This window comes from Scomber japonicus, chromosome 9, assembly GCF_027409825.1.
Source record: "Scomber japonicus isolate fScoJap1 chromosome 9, fScoJap1.pri, whole genome shotgun sequence".
Taxonomy (NCBI): domain Eukaryota; kingdom Metazoa; phylum Chordata; class Actinopteri; order Scombriformes; family Scombridae; genus Scomber; species Scomber japonicus.
This window is the reverse complement of record NC_070586.1, coordinates 15468754-15490332: the sequence shown is the minus strand read 5'-3', so window position 1 is coordinate 15490332 and position 21579 is coordinate 15468754. Positions and strand designations below refer to the sequence as shown.

The 21579-nt window shown below is 37.2% G+C and overlaps 1 protein-coding gene across 3 annotated transcripts; it reads right to left on the bottom strand.

The window, feature by feature from the left end:
* Positions 1-1645: 1645 nt before the first annotated feature.
* letm2 (leucine zipper-EF-hand containing transmembrane protein 2) lies at positions 1646-18273 on the bottom strand. 3 transcript variants are annotated; one of them, XM_053325338.1, is made up of 12 exons: positions 18057-18273; positions 17771-17849; positions 16195-16263; positions 13293-13833; positions 9517-9660; positions 8350-8493; positions 7724-7927; positions 7217-7336; positions 6768-6887; positions 6329-6427; positions 6167-6235; positions 1646-4291 (listed from the first exon to the last, which is right to left on the bottom strand). In XM_053325338.1, exons 3-12 carry the CDS (start codon positions 16239-16241, stop codon positions 4235-4237), a joined length of 1545 nt encoding a protein of 514 aa, XP_053181313.1. In that variant the 5' UTR covers positions 16242-16263; positions 17771-17849; positions 18057-18273; the 3' UTR covers positions 1646-4234. The 3 variants fall into 3 exon arrangements, with proteins under 3 accessions (XP_053181313.1, XP_053181314.1, XP_053181312.1); XM_053325339.1 differs by lacking the exon at positions 18057-18273 and adding an exon at positions 17966-18047; XM_053325337.1 differs by lacking the exon at positions 17771-17849 and having other exon boundaries at positions 1647-4291.
* Between the last annotated feature and the right edge of the window lie 3306 nt (positions 18274-21579).

Below are 21579 nucleotides of genomic sequence, written 5' to 3'. Positions count from 1 at the left end.
ACAGCCTTCACTTGTTTTTGCACTTCAAAGCCTTATCCGTTCATCTCATGGGTTCAACATGAAACTGTTGGTCCAAAAATAGCTGCAGGCTTAAAATAGCAAAAGGACCCCTCAGAGACTTAAAGTTTAGTTACTGCAGGCGGCCAAATGTTATTCTTTACACTTTTTTTATAATTAACACTTTGTTTGAAAACCTCCTTGGTGCCTATATGACCATTAAAGGAAATACAATACAAATACATTCACTAAAGCCGCTTACGTTACCTGTAATGAACAAGCATTGAGCAACTGTTTTTAAAGGACCAGTGTGTGGGGATTTAAGTGGCATCTAGTGCCCCCCCCCCCCCCAGTCAGTTTTGTCAATTCTTCTCAAGTCTGCTCAGCTCTGCTCTTTTAGTTTTTGTTACACATCCCGAGAACAAAGACAGTTTCCTTCAGTTCTGCAATCGTATCCACCTGCTCTGCTTTCCATGACAGACCTGGTCCCTCTGTAAATATAAAGGACTCATTCTAAGGTAACAAAAACACCATGACTCTTATAATACACTAATGATAACATACATAACAATATTATATTTCATTTCTGCCAGGTCTGATAAAATGAATAAAATAAAATGTATTTTCTCACTTAACCTGTGGTGTCAGTTTGGTTTCATTCAGTAATATTTTGGATATCACATTAAATGAAGTCACAGTATAACATGCTTTTTTCCCTAACATGAAAAAATGCAAGAAAACTTAAAATACTTAAACTTAAAAAAGTTAAATACAAGTAAATTTGAAGTAATGTTTTTTAAGCATTAAAAAAATAAACACATCTTCAACAGTCCTTGCGAGAAACAGAGTCCATGTTTGGATTTACAGAACCATAAAGATAATTTTGGACAAATAATAACACAAAGCATTATCAGCATTATTAACATTATCATTTGTTGCACTAATGAACTGTATGAAGAGAAATTGTGCCCCCTGGTGGCCGTGAAAAACTACACATTTAAAAATTCTGCTTTGATTATTTCTTATATTTTTATGAACCACAATCCTCAATATGAGAATAAAAAGTCATAACTTAAACTAATAAAAACTAATAAACTTAAAATAATTAAGCCAGTATAGCAAAGCAGCCACCATAGAATTTTCTATATGTGTTGGGCTGTAACTAATTATATGCAACAGTGTTACTTAATTTAATACAAAATAAATCTGTGATCTGTAACAGTTACTGAGAATAAATGTGTAATTAACACTTTTCTCAGGAGGGTTTTTCCTCTTTTTGTATTTAACATGTTACTGAATACATACATACATACATTGCTGTTTTTAATTATTTGAAAACAATATTTCCTTATATTTTGTAAATAAATCATGATATGGTCTTAAATGGTGTCGTAGTACCAATTAAGCCCATGCCAGATTTTTGAATCTTCAAAGTCTACATGAACTAATGAATACATTTTCAAATGAGATAAATCTTGCTTTATAATAAATGATCTCCCTTATAAATCATGTCAATATCCATGAAAAACACCTGAACTTTGATTTTGGTGCTTAATGGGTACACTTACCCCAACAGTTGAAAACATCTGTTAGAAAAGTAATCAAATGTAATAAGTTACATTACTTTAATAATTTGAAATACATTACTTATTACATTTTAAGTAGGGTAACTAGTAATCTATAACCTAATACATTTCCAGAGTAAACTTTCCAACCCTGGTGGTGGTTACATTTGCTTCCTTATGTTAACGGTTTAACTCACCAATACAAGACGAACAGTTGACAAATAAACTTCACAAATATTCAACAGAAACAGGACTCAATTTTCGGGGGTTTCATGATTTTAATCATGTAAATCTGGTTTCTCATCGCCCAAACACTCATTTGCAACAGTAAAGTGATGCATACTTGGTAATATCTGGACAGCAATGTCACTTTGCTTGCAGACAGAACACGTCATGGTGGCAGCAATGTACCAAACCAACTGTAAGAGCTGTTTCTACACATTGATACTGAATGAATGAATGAATGAAAGAATGAATGAATGAAAAGGAAGAGACGACAGGTGAACAAAGGTGATATAGGACTAGATCTGCAGACTAATTTATTGTGGATGCAGAAAGAAGCATCCCGTCCAATAACAGAAACTTAAACCTTTTCTTTTCAGTGCGGCACACAAGTCTCAGCAGCACAGCAGAAATATGAAGCAGGTCCAGTCATACCTAGTGTTTTTAATAGCTGTGCAATCTGTTACGCAGTACACAGTACCAGCAAACAAGTCTGAAAACCTTCCAGCAGATCAAACATGACAAATCTTTCTCAACAGATAGTGTTGTTAAAAAGCATCAACCAGCAACTCAAGACATCAAACTTTTGTTTCCAAAGGAAAAAAAACTGCCATGAGGGGAAAATTTGGAGGATTGGTTTAAATTATGGCAGCAGCCAACTATTTTTTTTTTTTTTTAATCATTTTCTTCTAACCAGTGCAGACCTGATTGAAAAGATCAGTTTTAATATAGAGTACTATTTAGGATTTATTTGGATTGACACTCAGATTGAAGAAGGGGGGACATTCAACTAACGAGAAAAGGTGCAACTGGGCGCTTTAAAACACACTGAAGTCAATCATCAAACTCAAGTACAAGCTGAAGTTGTACAATACAGAAAAACCTATGTCTTCCAGTGTAAACGTAAACACAAACCCAATCGCCCTTTAACTTTAGGCACATATGAAAAAAAAAACGATAATATAAATCTTCATTTGCAATTTTTGCTTTTTAAAAAATATCCTTTTAAATTTTATCTTATGGCATCCATTCTTCTGGTAGGGTGCCTATGGATAAATAGCAATGAGGAGAAAAGCTTTCATCCACAGCAGCAATAAAACCAGTTACTCCAAAAATGTCAAATGTACAAAGATGGGGATGGAGGGGGAGGTGTTACAAAAATCTTAAATCATTGTAAAACGCACACAGAGCTGTATTATACAGTACACACTTATGTGGTTAACTTTCCAATAATAGCTTTCAGGGTCTTTTTTTTTTTTTGGTGTTTAATGCAGTTGGATAGCTGGGCGAATCAGTCTTAATGCAAATACATTTACCTCTTTTAGTGCCACATTAAAAATAACACGTTAATCTCATCTGTGGCTTCAGGATTTACGTTCTTCTCATATTAATAATACATCTTTATGGATAACATCAAGTATTTTCTCTTAAGGAAGTGGTAGCGTCAGTGTTTAAAACACAATACATACACTATATATTCAAATAAAATATGTTATAGATTGTCCATTCAGTGGTTTACCAGTGGACTCAGACTGTAGGTTACCACAGTCTCATGTGGGTTTAAAGGAGTGACCACTCTCTTAATAATATACCAGTCTTCCTTTTGCTAAATTACAGCAGCGAGCACCTACACAATGTAACCCTGTTCAGAGGCAGGATCAGTCCTCCAGCTGACTGAACCCGCAGCTTAAAGAGGTTCAGAGAGTGCTGCTGTTAGTTTTCAGCACGTCAGCGTGGTCCAGCTCACTGAGCGAAGAAGAAGGTGAAACTAGCGGCTGCCAAACTAAAATTCAGCAAAGCATTTTCTGGAAAACGGATCTCTCACATCTGTCCTGAACAGGAGTTAGAAGTTTAAAACTGCTAACAGAGAGAAACTTGAAAATCTCCAAGATACATTAGACCTTTGCATAGCAAACTGTACAAAGCTGCTGATGCTGCGATGCAAGACAGAAACGAAAATATACAGGATATTTACAAATTTACAGGAGGAGGAGGAGGAGACCCTCTAGACTGTAAGGAGACAACATCAAACAAGACCACGATGTTCACTCGGAGGTTCAGGTGTTGCTTCCAGGACGAAAGATCAACAGCATCCATTGGCGGTCTGCCAGTCCAGCGAGACTTCAGGCTAATTTGTCCAGTGCGAGCAGAGTTAGCGAGAACGGAGTGCACACGTGAAAGCAGAGGGGTTCGGGGGGGAGGACTGAACGGCAGGAGAACTCTTCTAGGTGTTAACAAAGAGAGACGGCGACTCCTGGATCTAATCTATCAGCTGTTACAAACATTGTTGAGAGGAGCCGGGGACTTCCTCTCCCTCTGCTTCTGAACACGGGAAGAGGGGAGCGTTTAAATAATGGGAGGCTGCTGAAATGCAGACCATCATCTGACCCCTGAGGACACCAGACTGTGTGAATCCATCTCCTCTTCAGTCCAGAAGCTCCTGCTCCTCTTTACACACCGTTGGCACTCATTTTGCTCTGCTGGGACACCTCTGTGGCCGCTTTAGCCTGTGAACGAAGACAGAGGACAAAGTTTAGTCACAGTTTTCTGTATTTTACAATTTAAAATATTTTAACTTTCTGCTGGGAAATATTTTTAATATGGATCCAAGTCAGGTTTTTATAGCACAATGTTATTTGATAGCTCCCAGCAAGAGCCCAGCAAGAGTCTGAAATTAAATTTGACTCACTTGCCAAGTTTCTTTTTTTTTTTTTAACCAGCTAAAATAATATATTGCCTTTTTGTGTCACATATAGATTAATTTTAGTACATTTTGATAAGATATTGGCAGTTTAGTGGAGAGCTGCGATGTTGAACAGCTGACGTCCCGTACGATAAGCAGTGCAGCCCAAACTAGGAGTGTTAAAGAACGTGTGGTGGTGCATGTTTCTACACTGTAAAAAGGGAACAACATTTCCTTAGTAATTTCATTCCAGATATTTTATTACATGACTATTTCGGTATGAACATTTTGTACGACAGTGTGGCGGAAAGCCGTCCAAGATTTACTCGCCAAATGGAAAATCTACCTGCATTTGACTCTTGGTGGGTGTTAATTTCAGAGCCTGCTCACATCTCATAGGATAGACAGCCAGGAGGGGGCTCATGGTGTGAGTGTCAGACTGCTGAACCACCAGGAGACTCCACACTGCCAGATTTGATAATGCCAGTGATCTCTAATGTAATAAATGTGTGTAATATTACAAAAATTACAACAATGTGCCATTTAACATCCACATCTGTCAGCAGAGGACACAACTGATGTATTACAGTAAATGGTAACCTCCTGTAAGAGATCCAAAGTTTGTGTTCATAATGGATGGAAATTTACTGTAATGGACGTGACATTTAAACAACTATTACATAAGTAATCCTAACAGAATCAGCGTGTCCGAGAGTAAACAAGTCATGCACACAGAGGGAGAGAGGGAACAAGCTGATGTAGCTTCTCTATAAAAAAGACTTTACAATTAAACTTTCTCCACACAGAGGATTTAAAATGTGTTTTGATGTCATGAAATATCTTTTTAAACGACTGGCTGGTAGTAAACACTTGTGAAACACGTGTGACAGTGATTGGTCTATATTTATCTGCTATTTTTAGACTTTAACACATTGATTTGTGATGTTCATCTCTTTTTTTCCCCTACTTCTGTACATCTAAATTCAACCATTTTCCATCTTTTCTAAATGTATTTAAGTATCTGTTGTCCTTCAGATTAGCTGCTTTTCCAGAATAGTCACTGTGTACAACAGAGAGAGATTAGCAGGTCATGTGAGAAAGATCAGAGCTCGGAAAAACTAATTGGATTATAAAACCAGGTCTGGTATCTAATCCACCCCCAACTGGTTTCTGTGGTGTCACCAGTCCAAGAGACTCCGAAGCCTTTTCTGCTACAGAAACTTAACAATAGCTAACTTAACGGTGTAGCCATTGTTATGTGTTCGGCTTTTGTTTCCACTGCACTACCCCCGATTTGGGTGAGAGTCCCTGAGAGTAAGTTTCAGACCTGCTCGGGGGGAAGGAAGGTGTAAAGGCTGGGTTAGCAACATGGCCAATAGTAATGCAGGATGTGTGTTTAAATGGGTACTGTGAGCAGGTGTGTTTAAAAAAAAAAAAAGAAGTGTATTTTATTTTTCCTTGAAGAGAAAGTACTGATTTGTGTCTGTTTGGTGTCACCTGGAAGTTGCTCAACAGATCCATCTCTAATTTTGTCATCCTGTATTTCTGTATTTTTTTAGAATCTTGGTCAATTTGTACAAATGATAAAATGACAGTTTGTCCCGGTGTTGTATTTTCGATGATGTATATCCTAAACTTTCTTGTTTGTATGAGCAGAACCTTAACTGTTTCTTTGGTGGTGAGAAGTTTCTCTGCTCACCTGAAGGACTTCGGCAGGAGTCAGAGGTTTGTCTGACAAAACAGGAGCCTTGTCTCTTATCTCCTCCACCTAAAAACACACAAAAGAAAATATGAGATAAATCATAATGTACAGACAACAGCCTATCCTGTGTGTTTTCAGTCATCTTTTCAGTGAACTGACCGGTCTGTCTTTGATGATACGAGCAGGGTCCGCCAGCATGTCAGGGCTGACTGAGGTCGTGTTTGCTCCTGTGTTCTCCACTGGAGTGGGAGGAGCTTTCTGCAAAAACAACAAAAAACATCCAACTAAAGACTCTGATCTGGTTTCCTTATTGTATTTGTATTAGAATTTGAAGTGAGGAAGGAGTGGATGTACTTTCAATTCTATATTATAAACTAGTTTATTTAACTTTTTCAGTGTGAATATGTGTAAATGTCTTTACACATATGTGGAGGGGGTAACTACTTATGAAACAGTTGTACAGATTATCAAAAGTACAAACCATCAGCGTCCTGCATACCAGCTATTTAACAGTGGAATGTTAAGCTTTGTACCATTTTCTCTAATCTGTACATTTGAGTTAATGCGTAAGATGGTAAGTAGACTGTAAAGGTCGAACCTCAAGTTTAGGAACAGGGGGGATGACGGGGGCTTTTGGTTTGAGGTCAGTCAAATACATGGCTCTGGAGAGCAGCAGCAGGGATGGAGGAACGTTCTCCTTCAGGTGCAGGTCCAGCCACTAGACAGAGGAGAGGAATGTTAGTTAAATCAGTGATAAAACAACAGAGGTTTGATTCTTTTGTTGGACACATTTAGCTAAAAGTTCTGCTCCAAATTATGGTATAAATGCTCAAAAGACTTTACTGCATTTTTTTCATAAACTTAAACAACTAAAATGATGCATCTTTTCTTCCACTTAAGATGCTGCATGATAAAAGCGAGAGAAAATAAAAACCTATTAGGTTTCATTGCAACCAGATTTTCTATGATTTCTTGCAACTCTTTATTCTTATGAAACCAGTTTTCAGTTTCTATCAAACAAACTTAAACTAACATTCAGCTGCTCACCTGCTGCATTTGCTGTCGTAGCTGATCAGTGGTGAGACCCAGAGACCTCATCCCTCGACTACGACATGCCGCCTGCAGCTCGGACACGCTCATGGCCGCCACACCCTCTGCTGCAATCATCTGTACAGAAAAATAGAGAAGGAAGTGAAACAAAGGTTGTACATATTGGAGAAAAGATGAGAACCCAACACCAAGACCTACTCAAAAACTGAAGATTTGAAATAAATCATAAAGATGGAAAAGGTTAGAAGAGTTTTGCACATTACAGCCAAACATTTTAACTTTGATATAAAACCAATGTGCAGAGACTATGATCACACAGATGAAACACATGAATGAATTTAAGTATCTACAAGTTGTTTTTTCAACATTTCCTCATTTAAGAACGGTTAAATGAGGAAATATGTACAGTTCTTGTTCTTCCTCTCTTCTGTGTGCTCTTTTTTGTGAAATCATACCAACACGCCCACAACCACAAAACTGACAACTCCCAATCCTCCATCTCACCTCATCGTCCCCCTTGATGGTCCTGAGTTGCATCATCAGCTGGAAACGCAGCAAGTTGTTGGTGCCAATGGGCTGCAGCTCCAAGAGCTTACACAGAGCTACCAGCTGAGGCCGCTCCAGGTGCTCCAGCGTCAGCTCATCCTCAAACAGCTTCGAAAACCGAACAATGTCCTTCGTAGAGGGCTGCTCGCCTGTACCCCGAACCTAACGAGAACACGCAGAGGACACGTTAATGTCAAATGTTGAAACCAGGAGCACTCAGGAGAGCTGCTGTTTCAGACCTGCTGACTGTTACTCGTCAATAGATTTATTCACTTATAACACTTCCAATCTTTATTTGGATGAAATTTAAACAAAGTCACACATCTAATAAGTTTTCTGGTAGCACTACATTGGTGGAAGGTCCTCTATATGTCTGAGATTCTCAATTAAACTCTCAACCATAGAAGAGTTTATTTACAGTGTCCTTTTGCCTGATCGATCTTCAATAAAAGTGCAGTAAAATAGGGGTTCTGTGACTGACTGAACTCGAATAGAATGTGCTTTATTACGCAGAGTTAATGTGAGATGTTAAAAATATAAATTGAAGCTGATTGTAAAGCATTGTCTTAGTTATAAAAACGAACCTTCTGAACGTATGTGGAGAAGCGCTGCGTCTCATCTTCTGTCTGAGCCTTGGCTTTATTCCTGCGAGCCATCTCAGCGATCGTCTCCTGCAGAAACTTGGCCAGTTCCAGTTTAGCAGCGAGACCTTTCTTCTGCTTCTCCTCCTGCACCAAGAGGAGTGAGGACAAATCATTAGAGTGTGAAATGAGGGCTTCAAAGACACGCTACGGTGTGATGCTGTTATGTGAATACAGTTAATACTGACTGGTAACAGTGCAGGACAAAAGGTACAAAGTTGAGATGTTTAAATTTAGTAGCTGTCAGTTCTCAAGATGATTAATTGGTTCAAGTACAAAAACTATGGACTCATTGAGACAGTTGAAAAGAAGGAAAATAAAAGAATAAAAATGATATATTATAGAAAGGATTAAAGGACTTATCTTCATATTTTGCTTTTTTAAGAGGCTACCTTATAATCACATCTTTTTCAAAAACACCACATTTTAACAAAAACTAATTTGCATTGCTTCTTTTACTTTAATAAAAGGCAAAATAAAGATGCTGTCAGGCCCCAAAATAGATTTAAACAATTAAATGTATATCAAGAATAGTTCTAATCATTATTTTATTTAACCTACAGTTTGATTTATAAAAAAGCTTTTGCATTATACATTTCCTGAAAAATGTCAGTGAATTTTTGCTTTGTTAGATGCTAAAATCATAGTGCTGTTTATACAGTTTTTTTCTCCATTTGTACTTTGTCCTCAGAGGTCGGACATGACCGTGCTGTCAGGAGCACGAGGAACATATCTGTGAATCACTGAACCGAGCCGCAGAACAGCTGGAAACATCGGTGCCGACGGGCCAACCGGAGCAGGGACAGTAACCTGCTGCTTTTCATTTACAGGAGATTTGAAGTTGGACAAAAGGCCCAAGTCATACCACTGGACGATTATAATTACAGAGACAATAGACAAATTATAAGAGGAGGGTTTATATTGGGATATGTGTGTGTCTTAAAGGATTTCTGATATTATGTACACATTGAGCTGCGACTCCCTCAGAAAGAAGGGTAGAGTAGATAAAGTCTACAGGAGCCGTCATATTGGAGAGGTTACGTAATCTGAATGAACCGTGTGGCGGGGTCAACGTGGCTGCAGGGTGTGTGTGTGTACATGTACACATGCCTTTTTGGTCTCTGTCTCGAAGGTGGAGGGCAGCATCTCTGGGAACAGCTTGAGGAACACGGGGAGGAGGAACTCCATGAAAGGAACGATGATGAAAACCATGAAGGGCACCAGACGGAAGAGGTCAGCACAGGTCCTCATCAGCTGGAGACACAAACAGAAACAAAGCTCATGTCACAAAATGTACTTGCTAACACAGGCCAGGATTCATTAGTAGCATCTTTTAGCTTCTACAGCTGACTATAAACCTACTGTAACCAGATCTTTTAGGGAGTGCGTGTGAGAATTCTTACACGTGCAATGAACCTCTGCCAGTCCTCTTCTAAAATAGCCCAAACATTTTTTTTTACCACTGCATGTGCACAGCTTGAGCCAGCCACACTGAGCCTGCATGCACATCTCACTTGCTCAATATGGACACCACTCAGTCAGCAGAATAACGGTATGTTCCTACAGTTTAATAGACTCTAATAAACCTTTTCTCTTATTCCTATTTTTTTTTTTTAAATCATTTTATTTAATTTAAATTTATTAACTTATTTTCTCTTATGTGCATTGATCCGAGTGTTTCTCTTTTAATTTGTTCTCTTATCACTTTTATTCCTTTTCTTTTTGTCTATTTATCAGCATGTCAATCAGCTGTAAAGCACTTTGAACTACACTAGCCTGTATGAAAGGTGCTATAGAAATAAAGATTGATTGATATAAAGCTACAGAAGACTTTATCTTGGATAAATTATTATTTTAAACTTTTTTGCCTTTATTGGACAGTGGGCAGTTAAGAGACAGGGCACAAGAGGAGAGAGATGGGTATGACATGCAACAGAGGTCGCTGGCTTGAATCAAATCAGCGACCTTCCGGCTGCTGTTATGTGGCACGTGATTCAACCATTTGGCAAACAGGGCGCTCCTCATGTTGGGCTCCAAACAGTTTCAGGGGAAGCTCAGTGAATGGAAGTCGAAAAATATTACATGAGTTATCAAAAGGAGATCACGTAGAATAGCCTAAATGCGTGGTTTGGTTAAAAGGATAGTTCAGATACTGTAATTCGTGAGAATTTTACAATATTTCCCACTTTTCCAGAGTCAGAAACTGATAAATTCCTTCAGCTAACTTTTTTTTAATGTATTTGGTGTAGTCTGACATGGGTCAAACAGCAGTATCAGGCTAACTTGGCTCAACTGTTGAGTGTCTAAGTGATCAAATAACATAATTCATCCAGGAATTGAGCAAAACTAAGCAGGTAAACTAAGCTGTGTCTGAGGGGAAGCTCACAGTATAACACTTTAAAAACTCCTGATTTAAAAAGGTTTGTAATTGATTTTTTAAACATTTTTAAGCCTTGTCAACAAACCCAGCTGAGCTCAGCCGACCACATCACTGTTCACCCTCACATGTGGTACCTGTACGTGACACCAAACCTGCTCATTGTCCTGAGCAACAATGAAGTCCACAAAATAAAAAACAGCAGCCAGCAGTTTCAGCTACTGAGCTGTTAACATGCTGCTCGTTTGTTTGGATGAAAAATAACAAATATAAACCTGAGCCTGCACAATAAACCAGCAGGTTATCTGCTCGTTATTACCTTATTATCACAGACACTGGCTGATAACTAATAATAAATAACTGCATTACAGATAAGTCAAAGATAAGTTTGAGGTAATTTAGAAACACTTTGTAACATTGTTTCTCCTCCAGTGAGCACTGACATGTTTATTTTCATCTTGGTCATAACTGTTGGGATATATTATGAATATCAATTATTTATATATTGATATAATAAAATATTGTCTGATATTGCCATCAGATTTTAATTAGACTCAAATATGGACGTCGGCATCAAATATACAGCATCAGACAGGCTCTAATATTCTGTAACTTATAAAATGTGTTTACATTTCAACTGCATTTTAAAGTGCAATGCTTTGATAATGTTGGAAAAAAAGTAGAGCAAGTTTAAATCCTGCCCCCAAAAAATCTTCACTGTCCAGCTGAATAAATGCAGAAAGTAGGAATAGTAGTCGTCATAGTTGAGGTATTTCTGAATAAAAAGTAGTAGTTGTTATGTACTGAAGTGCTGCTCTTAGTTGGAAACTGTATTTTAAAATCCAGTGTTTATATATTGGAAAAAAGGAGAGCCAGTTTTAGTCCTGCCCCCAAAAATCTGCCATGTGCACCTAAATAATGCAGAAAGTAGGGGTAGTATTAGTTGTAGTATTTCTGGATAATCAGTAGTTGTTGTGTTTAGCACGTCACTGCTGATGTTGTGATGGTGGCACTAAAAGTTTCAGAGCAGAAAATCTAAAACCTGTCAGTCACTCAGTCAGTGTAATATTACACCACATAACTGGTCTGGCTCACATTTGTTTCGGCTTAGGGAACACACAGTACACATTCCTTATTGACATGTACAAAAGGTGTGTAAGGAACCCTTAAGGCATAAAATATGCCTGAGTGATTTATGACGGCAACCTGGACGAAGAGTGACTGAGGAGAGCAACCAGGAAGGAGGACTACGACTGGAGGCGGGTTTTAGTCATTAAAACAAAAAGGACACCAGATTTTTGTGAAGAAACCAAACAGACTCGCTGCTGTGTGTGAGGGAATTAAAAGACAGAAGACTGTAGAGCTTTATGAGAAGAAGAGTTTAAAGGGGACCTATTACGTTTTTCCTGATTTTTTTTTTTAACATAATGTCACAATGTTGGATGTTCATATTAAAGTGGCCATAGTGTCAAATAATAAAAAGGAAAAAGCACCGACTGAAAATTTGGTTTAAAACTTTTTTCTACTTTCAGCCCAATGTGACATCATCTTGTGACAGCTTTATTTATACAGTCATCTGCTCCACACACAGATCACGAGTTCACTGCTCCACTCCGCTAACATTATGGCTGTTTTTCATTGCTTTAGGGGTTACGTCCCACCGAGCTGTGACTCAGGTCAAGCTGGCAGACTGTGAGTGTTTTTCCATTACGCAGCACAGCAAAGTTAAATGAGTAGTTTATATGTTTGGAGGAGTGCATCATCATCACCACTGTTGCTGTTTCTGCTTGTACTATTCCACATTTGTACATAATGGGTTCCCTTTAAGTCAGTGTGCACACTGAACTTTCAGGTACGTTAGAAATTGACAAGTTTGGAAGAAAGAGAAGGTACTTGGATCTGTAATACAGTATGTTTGCTTTGGTTGGAGTTCCACACTCTGACTTTTAAAGTGGACTTTGTGAATGTATGGAAGAACACTCCTATTGATTGAGGGCATCTCAAAAAAGGACAGCTACCTACAAACTCAATCTACTAGTCCATTTCCTTATAATACCTCTCATTTCTGTTGTCTGTTTTGTGTATGCATTTGTGTTAGTATAAAATGTGTTGCTAATTTAACCTCAAAGGTTAAATTTGTTTGCTATTTAATTCTAGGTGACACAGAGGCCTATTTCATGTTTTATTGCCCTTTAAATGATGATTCAAGAGCTAAACTTCTTACAAAAACATCCTTAATGTCTTAAATTCTTCTGGATTAAAAACATGAGTTGTGTTTTAGTAAGGATGTTTTTTTGGGCTGGTTTTATTTGTAGAGTTTGAAACATGTACATGTTTTATATGTAGGAAGTTATGTTTATTCTTGACATATAATTTACCTCCTGCAGCTGTATTTTTTGTCTTATGACTCAATGTAGGATGGGTGCTTGTATATACATGGGTTCAAAATTTAAAAAAAGTAAATCCTGCAAAATCAGAACCCCCCCCCAAAAAAGTCAGCTCCTCTTACCCTCCTCCTCTCCCTGCGTGTGAGCAGCTGTCCGTGCAGCAGCCTCCACACCATCCTGCCTGCAATCTTGATGTCGATGCCGAGTAACCGGAAGCCATTGTAGTAATGCTTCAACTCATCTAAAATCCTCTGATGCAGAGCCTTTTTAACTACTGCCCTCTCCTGCACCGGAGGGACGGCAGCAGCTGTGGGGGTGGCGGAGGAGGCTGGAGTGGTAGCTGAAGGAGATTGGGGCTGCGCTGAAGCTGCCACAGAGTCCGTTTTTGCTCCTGGAGAAGCATCCTGGGCTGCGGCAGATGAGGTCTTGGTGTCCTCCTGTTTTATGTCCTGGAGCCAAAAACCTGAGCTGTGCAGCGCACGGGCGAGCAGGGCGGAGTTCTGGCCCCGGCTGAGGTCGTGACGTCTGTAACAGTTGGGGTAGCCGTGGCGAGTGTGCCTGAGTGGCAATAATGAGGAGACGTGGCGGGGAGGGTCTACGTGTAGATAAGCTTTGGAAGACAGAGAGGAGCAGCTGTGCCTCTTGGACAACAAATATGATCCCCTGTTGACAGTGAGAAAAAAAACTGGTTAGATATGACTGAAGTGCGGGAGGCAATGTGCTTCAAAAAAGTATTTAAAGTGTACACTGGTGCTAAAATACACATCGAATTAACTGTTTAGGTGATTAATATTAACATGATTACAATTTTTATAGCTGCTCCAAAAGTTGATAAATGTAAATATTCCAAACTTTTGCTGCTACCTTAAAAAAAAAACTTTTGAAAAAACAATTGAATGATTAGATTAGAGCCCGGCCAATATTGGCCTGTCAGATATATAGGCCGCATTTAATATGTATTTACTCGTTTTTCCTAATTCAGGTTTAATATTTTACATGTTAAATTCCCAGTGAGGTTTACTGTTTCAGTGCACTGATGTCATTTTATAAAAATAAAGATTATTCTCACACTATTAAATTTCACATCCTCCATTACTTATCTTTTTCACAAGTGTTTGAAAACCACATTTAAAATTGAAATTTGTTTACTCCCTAACATCGTCATCAGCACCAAAAATCCAGTATTGATCGGGCTCTAATTTAAAATCACTGCTGCACCATGTTTGGAAATTAAGACGTTTCATCACCGTTTTAATGCATCATCAAACTCACAATACAAACTGCAGCATTCCTCTCATACAATGTCTGCAGTTTGTGATAAAAAAAAAACTATTTATTACCCACATTGGAAACGTGACATGTCCTTTTTCCTGACTGAGTGTAGTAGTGAGCAGGAGTTCTCTTTTCATCCTTGTTTAAAAGCCTTGTTTACAAACTGCCTCAATAATTTGGCCCCTCTTGGCTGTTGTATACTCTTGAGTAAATCACAAAGAAACAAAACTATAATCTATCAAACAGTTTCCATATTATCTGCACGTTAGCTTTAAAACTCAATCTAGATTTACAGCATGTACAGTTTCCCTCCCTGTACATCTGCTGCTGTAATGATTAACTCCACAAGTAGATAAAGCTGCTCCTTTTTATAGAGTGAGCACAGCTTGTTTGCTGATTCAGTACAGGACCAAAAAAAAGTAAATATAAGCAAATAAGCCTGTAACAAATACATTGTTAAAGTAGTTTTCCTTTGTGTACTAGCCCAAGGCAAAGGAATCTAAAAGAAGGGTCACTTAAGACATTGCGACACTCACAATATTATGCTGTTCACAATCCAATTATAATTCAAAACTTTAAAATGTAAAAAAAATTATCTAATCTGTTTTCTCTTTCAATGTTAAATATTTTGGTTAACATGGAAACCATTAAAACTCTTTGTTCAGCTGATTCTAGGAAACATTGCAGTTTCAGTAGTTTAACATGTTTATACCTCGTTTTCTACGACACAGACGGGGACATAAAACCTGTTTAGATGGCAAGCTCACACCTGACATTAAAATATATCTCAAATGTGTCAAATTTCTCTTCACATACATCTCCATTTGAGATTACCTGTTGGGAAATAGTCATTCCTACTAAAAAAAAAAGAAGACAGAGGTGACTATTCGGGATGGGTCACACAATGTCTACCTCCTTGAACCCATGTGAGTCCTTAATCTTATCACCGAGTCTTGATAAGAAATGTCCGAGCTTTCATTTACAATGATTAGCAGCTTGACGTTCTAGCAGAAATACAGCAGATTACATTCATGCCTTCGGATCAAATTTGACCCATTTGGACATTTAAAAACAATAAAAACACCTTAAATCACGTTCTTTAAGCCTGAAATTTCAGGGCTTTTCCTAAAGTGACCCAGAATATAATGATTGTGAATGTATTTTCACTACAAGCAAATACCATCAAACCATACGACAAAATGAATGTGGCTCAATTTGTGGTTGAAAATTTGTTAGGGCACTAATTATAAATGGGATACTTAAGTCATATCAGAATATTAATGATATGTAAAAGCTTAAAGATGTTTTAAATGCATATAATGAGGTCAGTGTGATGTTTTTAAAACATCTGTACGTAAATTAAGTCTCAGCTACTCTTAGAGAATTAGGAATTAGAGAACCTAATCGTGAGGTCTTGGTAAATAGCACTGATCATGTGCTGTCTGTACACTGTTAACCCACTTTTCAGATCTTTGCAAAACACCGGTAGAAACCACCACAGCAGCAGCCGTGTTGTTGGGTGTCCAACCTCTTACGTTTAACTAGAGTCATGAGATTAACGGAACAGGCCTTACAGTCAGACTATGTAAACAGATGGGAGCCTGGATTTTTGGCTCTAGTGCAAAAAAAGAAGCCTCACAGTTCCTGAAACATGCAGAGAATCAGTTTTTGAATCCAACATTTTGTAAAAGTTTCTATTTTAATTATTATCTTTTTTGGGGGTGTAGAGAAGTGTAACAGGTGATTACTTACCTTGATCTGGTGACTGCAAGTAGCACCTGGTGACTAAAGACTGCCATGGCAGAGGCAGGTTACTGTACTCTGTTTAAAAGCACACATGGAGAGACAGGAAGGGAAGGAGGGGGAGAGGGAGGGGGAGAGAGCACACAGGTGTCGGGTTACAACTTTTGTAGTGTAGCGAAAGAAAAAGAAAAGAAAAAGGCAAGAAGTGTAGTAGAATAAAAAAATCAAGTCTATTTTACTTAAAGTTATCTGGAGGTCTAGACCCGGACTCTTTAATCTACCCACAACAATCCCCCTACACGAATGAGCGAGGACTTGGCGACAGCGTCAAGGAAAACTCCCCTTTAATGGGAAGAAATGTCGAGCAGACAACCTGTCCTATCACACACTGCCAAAACCTCGAGGGGGGAACGCAGACAAATGACAAATGTTATGGCGGCTTCGTAAATTACATAATATCGGAGGTGGAAGGTGACTAGTTGAATTTATTTAAATACAGATTTAAGGGGACTTCTAGTTTAAGATTTTACCATTTTATGCTGCTTTTTACTTCTATTACACTACATTTTAGAGAGATATATTGTATTTTTACTCCATTACATTTTTTTAACACTTAGATTTACTTTATAGATTAAGACTATGTGTAAAATAACATATATAATCTGTTTAAATTTGCTTTCTCCTTTCTTTAATAAATGTTACACACTTTGTATGAAAGCTATTATTATAGTATTATTAAAACTATTATAAAAAAATATGATACACTTCATATACCTGTGATGAATAGAATAGAGTAGTCTTTACTGTCATTGTACATGTACAACAAAAAGTGAAAGTAATCCTTATTAGTGCCATAAGTTAACGTTAAAAAGATAGAATATATAATATATAGAAATATATACAGCAGTGATATTACTTTAAATCTAACAATTTATTTCTTTTCTCTTTCTAGCATTGCTCTATGCTCCTTATATGTTGTCTCTTATGTGAAGCACTTTGAGTATGTAATTTATTTGTATTTTTATTGTATTCTTTGAGATGCATTTATTGTGTGAAAAGTATAATTTATTATTATTATACTATTATTATTTGATATAACACTCAAATAAAGAAGTCATGATACACATATACTCTTGATGTAATGACATTACTATAAATCTATCAAAACTATCCAAAAAAAATGTGCTCCATGTTGATAAACTACAATATTAAAAAGTTCCTACAGGTATTAGTTAATGATTTAAAAAAAACACAATATAATAATTAATATAATGCGAAATAACACACTAAAAGGGGTCAATCTGCACAGGGAGTATTTAACTTAAGTGGCATTTTGAATTTTAACTTGTAAAAAAAATGTATTTTCAGTCGCAGTGTTTCTATTGTAAATTCAAGAGTACTTACATAATATACCAGAGCTAACGTTAGCATCATATAGCTCAACAGTACGAGACTCAACATCTTAATGCTTATACAACATAGAGCAAATATGTAAAAGCTAACCGGTTATATTTGTAATTAATAGTCTACATTAATAATTAAAATATGGAGCTATGAAATATGAAACTGCGTTGAGCAATCCAACCTGTTAGTAAATAGACGTAATTTCAGGGCGGAGGAACATCACTGGTAATTTTCCACGAAAGATAGCCACCGGCATGAAGCTAAAATAAGACATCCAGGGGTCAAAATCTATAAATATATCACTGCTATAACTGTGCTAAAACGGGAAACCTAAAAGGTACTTAATGTTCACATTAGCAACACGCTAGCATGTTACCTAGCAGCTCATAGCCTAGCAGCCCGTAGCCTAGCAGCTCGTAGCCTAGCCTAGCTGTGGAGCTAGCCTAGCCGACAACGAGCCGACTCACCTCCAGCGTCAGTGACCGAGCTATGGCCGCTGCTGACGGGACGTCGTGAGGCTTCTCGGTTCGATGCGGGTAAAGTAATCCATCCACGATAACATACGCGACAACAGAAACGGTTGGTGTGATGATGAACCCATTTACGGTGGGTTTATACGTGTTAAGATGCCTCTAGATGTGTCCCATCTGTTGACAGTTGTACGTGCCTCCCCGTGTGCAGCAACCGGCCGCACTGAAAGGTCACGATGAACGTGCGCGACTGTTGTGCGTGTTCTCGCCGAAGATCGTCTGTGATGAGAAAGAGGGTTCACTCTGTGTGTTAAACAAAAAACCTGTAAGAGTGGGCGTTTACCCAAACAGACGAGCCTCCCTGCCATCACCCTAAAGTATTATAGCAGTATTTCAGAGTTTATTTGTTTTTATTGTTGTTTTACTTTTATTCAACAAACCATAGGATTAATATTTTGATAGGCGATCACAATATTGCATTACTATAAATAAAAAACTATATAGAAACTATAAATAGCCTACTATAAATTAATAAAATGAATTAATAGATACGGCATTGCTATTCTGTAATTATAAAAAATAATAAATGAATTATTTTAAGAAAAATAAATTTCTGTATATGATCACTTTGTGGAGGAGGAATTCGTAACTGTTTTCAAGTTAATTTTATTTATATTAGCACTTTAAAAAGCAAACAGACTTTGCACCAAAGTGCTTCACAAAGGCAGGCATAGACGTATGCTGCACATACAAGCATAAAAGGATCAAAATTAAAATAGCACAAATTTAGGACCCAAAGAAATTAGAACCAATAAAACAAATTAAACACAGTTCCCCCTTCGAGTTGCACATCAGACTACGGATGTAAAACTAGTTTTTCTATAAATGTAGTTGATTTGTGCAGAAAAAAAGGTTTTGATGTGAACTGTGAACATTTAAATTTCAGTTTTCTTCAGGGGCCAAATGTTCTTGCTGGAGGGCCAAATTTGCCCCACAGGCTGTAACAAAGTACATTTACTTACAGTAAAGTACAATTTTGACGTACTTGTAGGTTACTCTACTCGAGTATTTCCATTTTATGCTACTTTATGCTTCCACTTCACTACATTTCAGAGTGAAATATTATATGTTGTACTGTCCACTATGTTTATTTGACATCTTAACAACAGCATTATAAGGTGTTAAAATGAGCTCTCTCCTCATACTGGTGTAAAGCCCTGTCTGTTTTCTCACTGTCTGTTATCACTGTATGTCATGTTGCTGGAAAATCCCAATAAAAAGAGTTGGAAAAAAAACTCTCTCCTGCCAACATTAAAATGCTGTTTATATCTACATGTAGTAGGTTGCTGACAAAACTGTACAGACGTACTTTTACCTAAGTAGGAGACCTGAGCATGACTGGACGATATTGACAATATCAACTATCACAATTTTCAATATCAGTATTATAGGTATGACTATTGGTGTTTTCACAAAATACGTGAACAATTAGATTTATGATAAATAATCATCTGTAATGTGGATATAATGACAAAGTGCGTAAAGGCAATCAATAACTTTACTGTAATGCAGCCTTTAAAACCAGGAAAAGACAATACTTATGCCATATCATGGTATCACACTATCCATAATCTAATACACCCAGTCTCATCATGATATCAATAAAACATCAGTATATTGCCCAGATCTAGACCTGAGTACTTCTTTCACCACCACTGATAGTTTTATAAAATGTGCATAAATATCTACAAGAACTGGACCACATTGTCTCATATTCTATTTTTGAGATTCTCCTCTTATATTTTCAAACATTTCTGAATAAATCTGAAAAAAAACAGGCCATGCAGAATCATTTCACATCTACAGTTTAACATCCAGCAACAGATGTGGTCCGGCTCTTCAAGTCAGGCTCCGCCATGGGCTCCAAGAATTGTCTCCACCTGTCAAATGATAATCAATATTAATAATATGTTGAGTCTGTGTAGCTCTCAACCTCTCTCATCTCATTTTGGTTTGCTGCTGTAAATAGTCGAGTCTCAGATGTCCTTTATGACCCCTCATAAAACTTCTGGCAGCTGCTTCTAGCACACAAGCCAAATACTGAAATAAACAAATTGCTGGTGAAGATTCATTTATGAGCCCATAAGACCCAGATGTGTTTCAAATACACTGGTGGACCAGATCAGGTGAGAGGAGAGTCAGTGAATATTGGACTTGCACTGATTATGTGGTGAGAAGCCTCTGTGCTGCTTGGTTAAAGGGTTTCTCCACTGATACGGTCTAACCTTATATTTCCTTAAATTTTAGACACTCAGCAGAGAAAAATTAAAAGAACATATTCTCACAATAAAGAAACAGAAACTGAGATATCCTGACAGAATGGATCATCCTAACCTTCCCATAATGCATCTCATTTCATTTGCAGCTTTCTTTAAACCCTCCGTGCCTGGTATATTCCTACATCTGCATTTGTACCGATGGGTGTTTACGTTGCCAGGGAGACAAATCTGAAAGAGGTTTGGTGGATATTTTATTGACTAATTTCAGCATTTTATGGACTCAATATATTTATTTTTGGCTTCTTTTGTCCAATAAATCAATGTATCCTATTCATTAGTGCACAACCAATACTTTAATCCATGTAGAGTAGAAAAGTCACTGAAACAGCTTTTAGACTTTCATATCTGGGAATTAAATCTACATATTGAATAAAAAGGTTATCTGTATGAATAAAAAATTTAAAACAGTCAAAATGATTTAAGAAAGGCTGTCATGTCACAAATCAAACTTAAAACTGGAGGAACAAAAATAAATTTAAAATGATAGAGAAATACTCAAAACCAACATCCAGGTGTTTAGCATAAACCACAGCTGTAATAGCAAATAGCAAATAGAAATAAAAAAAGCCATAATTAAATAACAATACACCAAAAACATCACAAATATCAAACAAACATCTTATATGTATACACATACAAGATTTTACTTTTTTTTCAAATATGTGTGTCAGGGTGTAGACCACTTTTTACTTTAGAGACAATATGGACAAAATCAATAAATACCTCAATATCAATATTTTAGGTTTTGGTGCTTTAGCAAAAATATTTACACAATGAGATTTATGATAAATAATCATCAGAAATGTGGATATAATGACATAATGGCGCAAAGGTAAATAATCACTTTACTGTAATGCTGCCTTTAAAACCAGGAAAAGACAACACTGATATTATGGTATTCATGATATAATACAATATTGTCTCATATCATGATATCAATAAAATATCAATATATTGCTCCAGCTCTAGACCTGAGTACTTCTCCACCACCAGAGAACATTTGTCTGAAGTATTTGATATGGTATTTAAAGCATCTCCTTTTCTCTGAGTTCCAACATGTTCCATACTGCTCACATTTTGAACAATTTTTTTTGGGTACCAGGAAACTGCAACAGAGTAACAACAATTCAGTAAGGTACACAGTAAAAAGAAGTAATATAAAAGCCATATTTCAATTACAA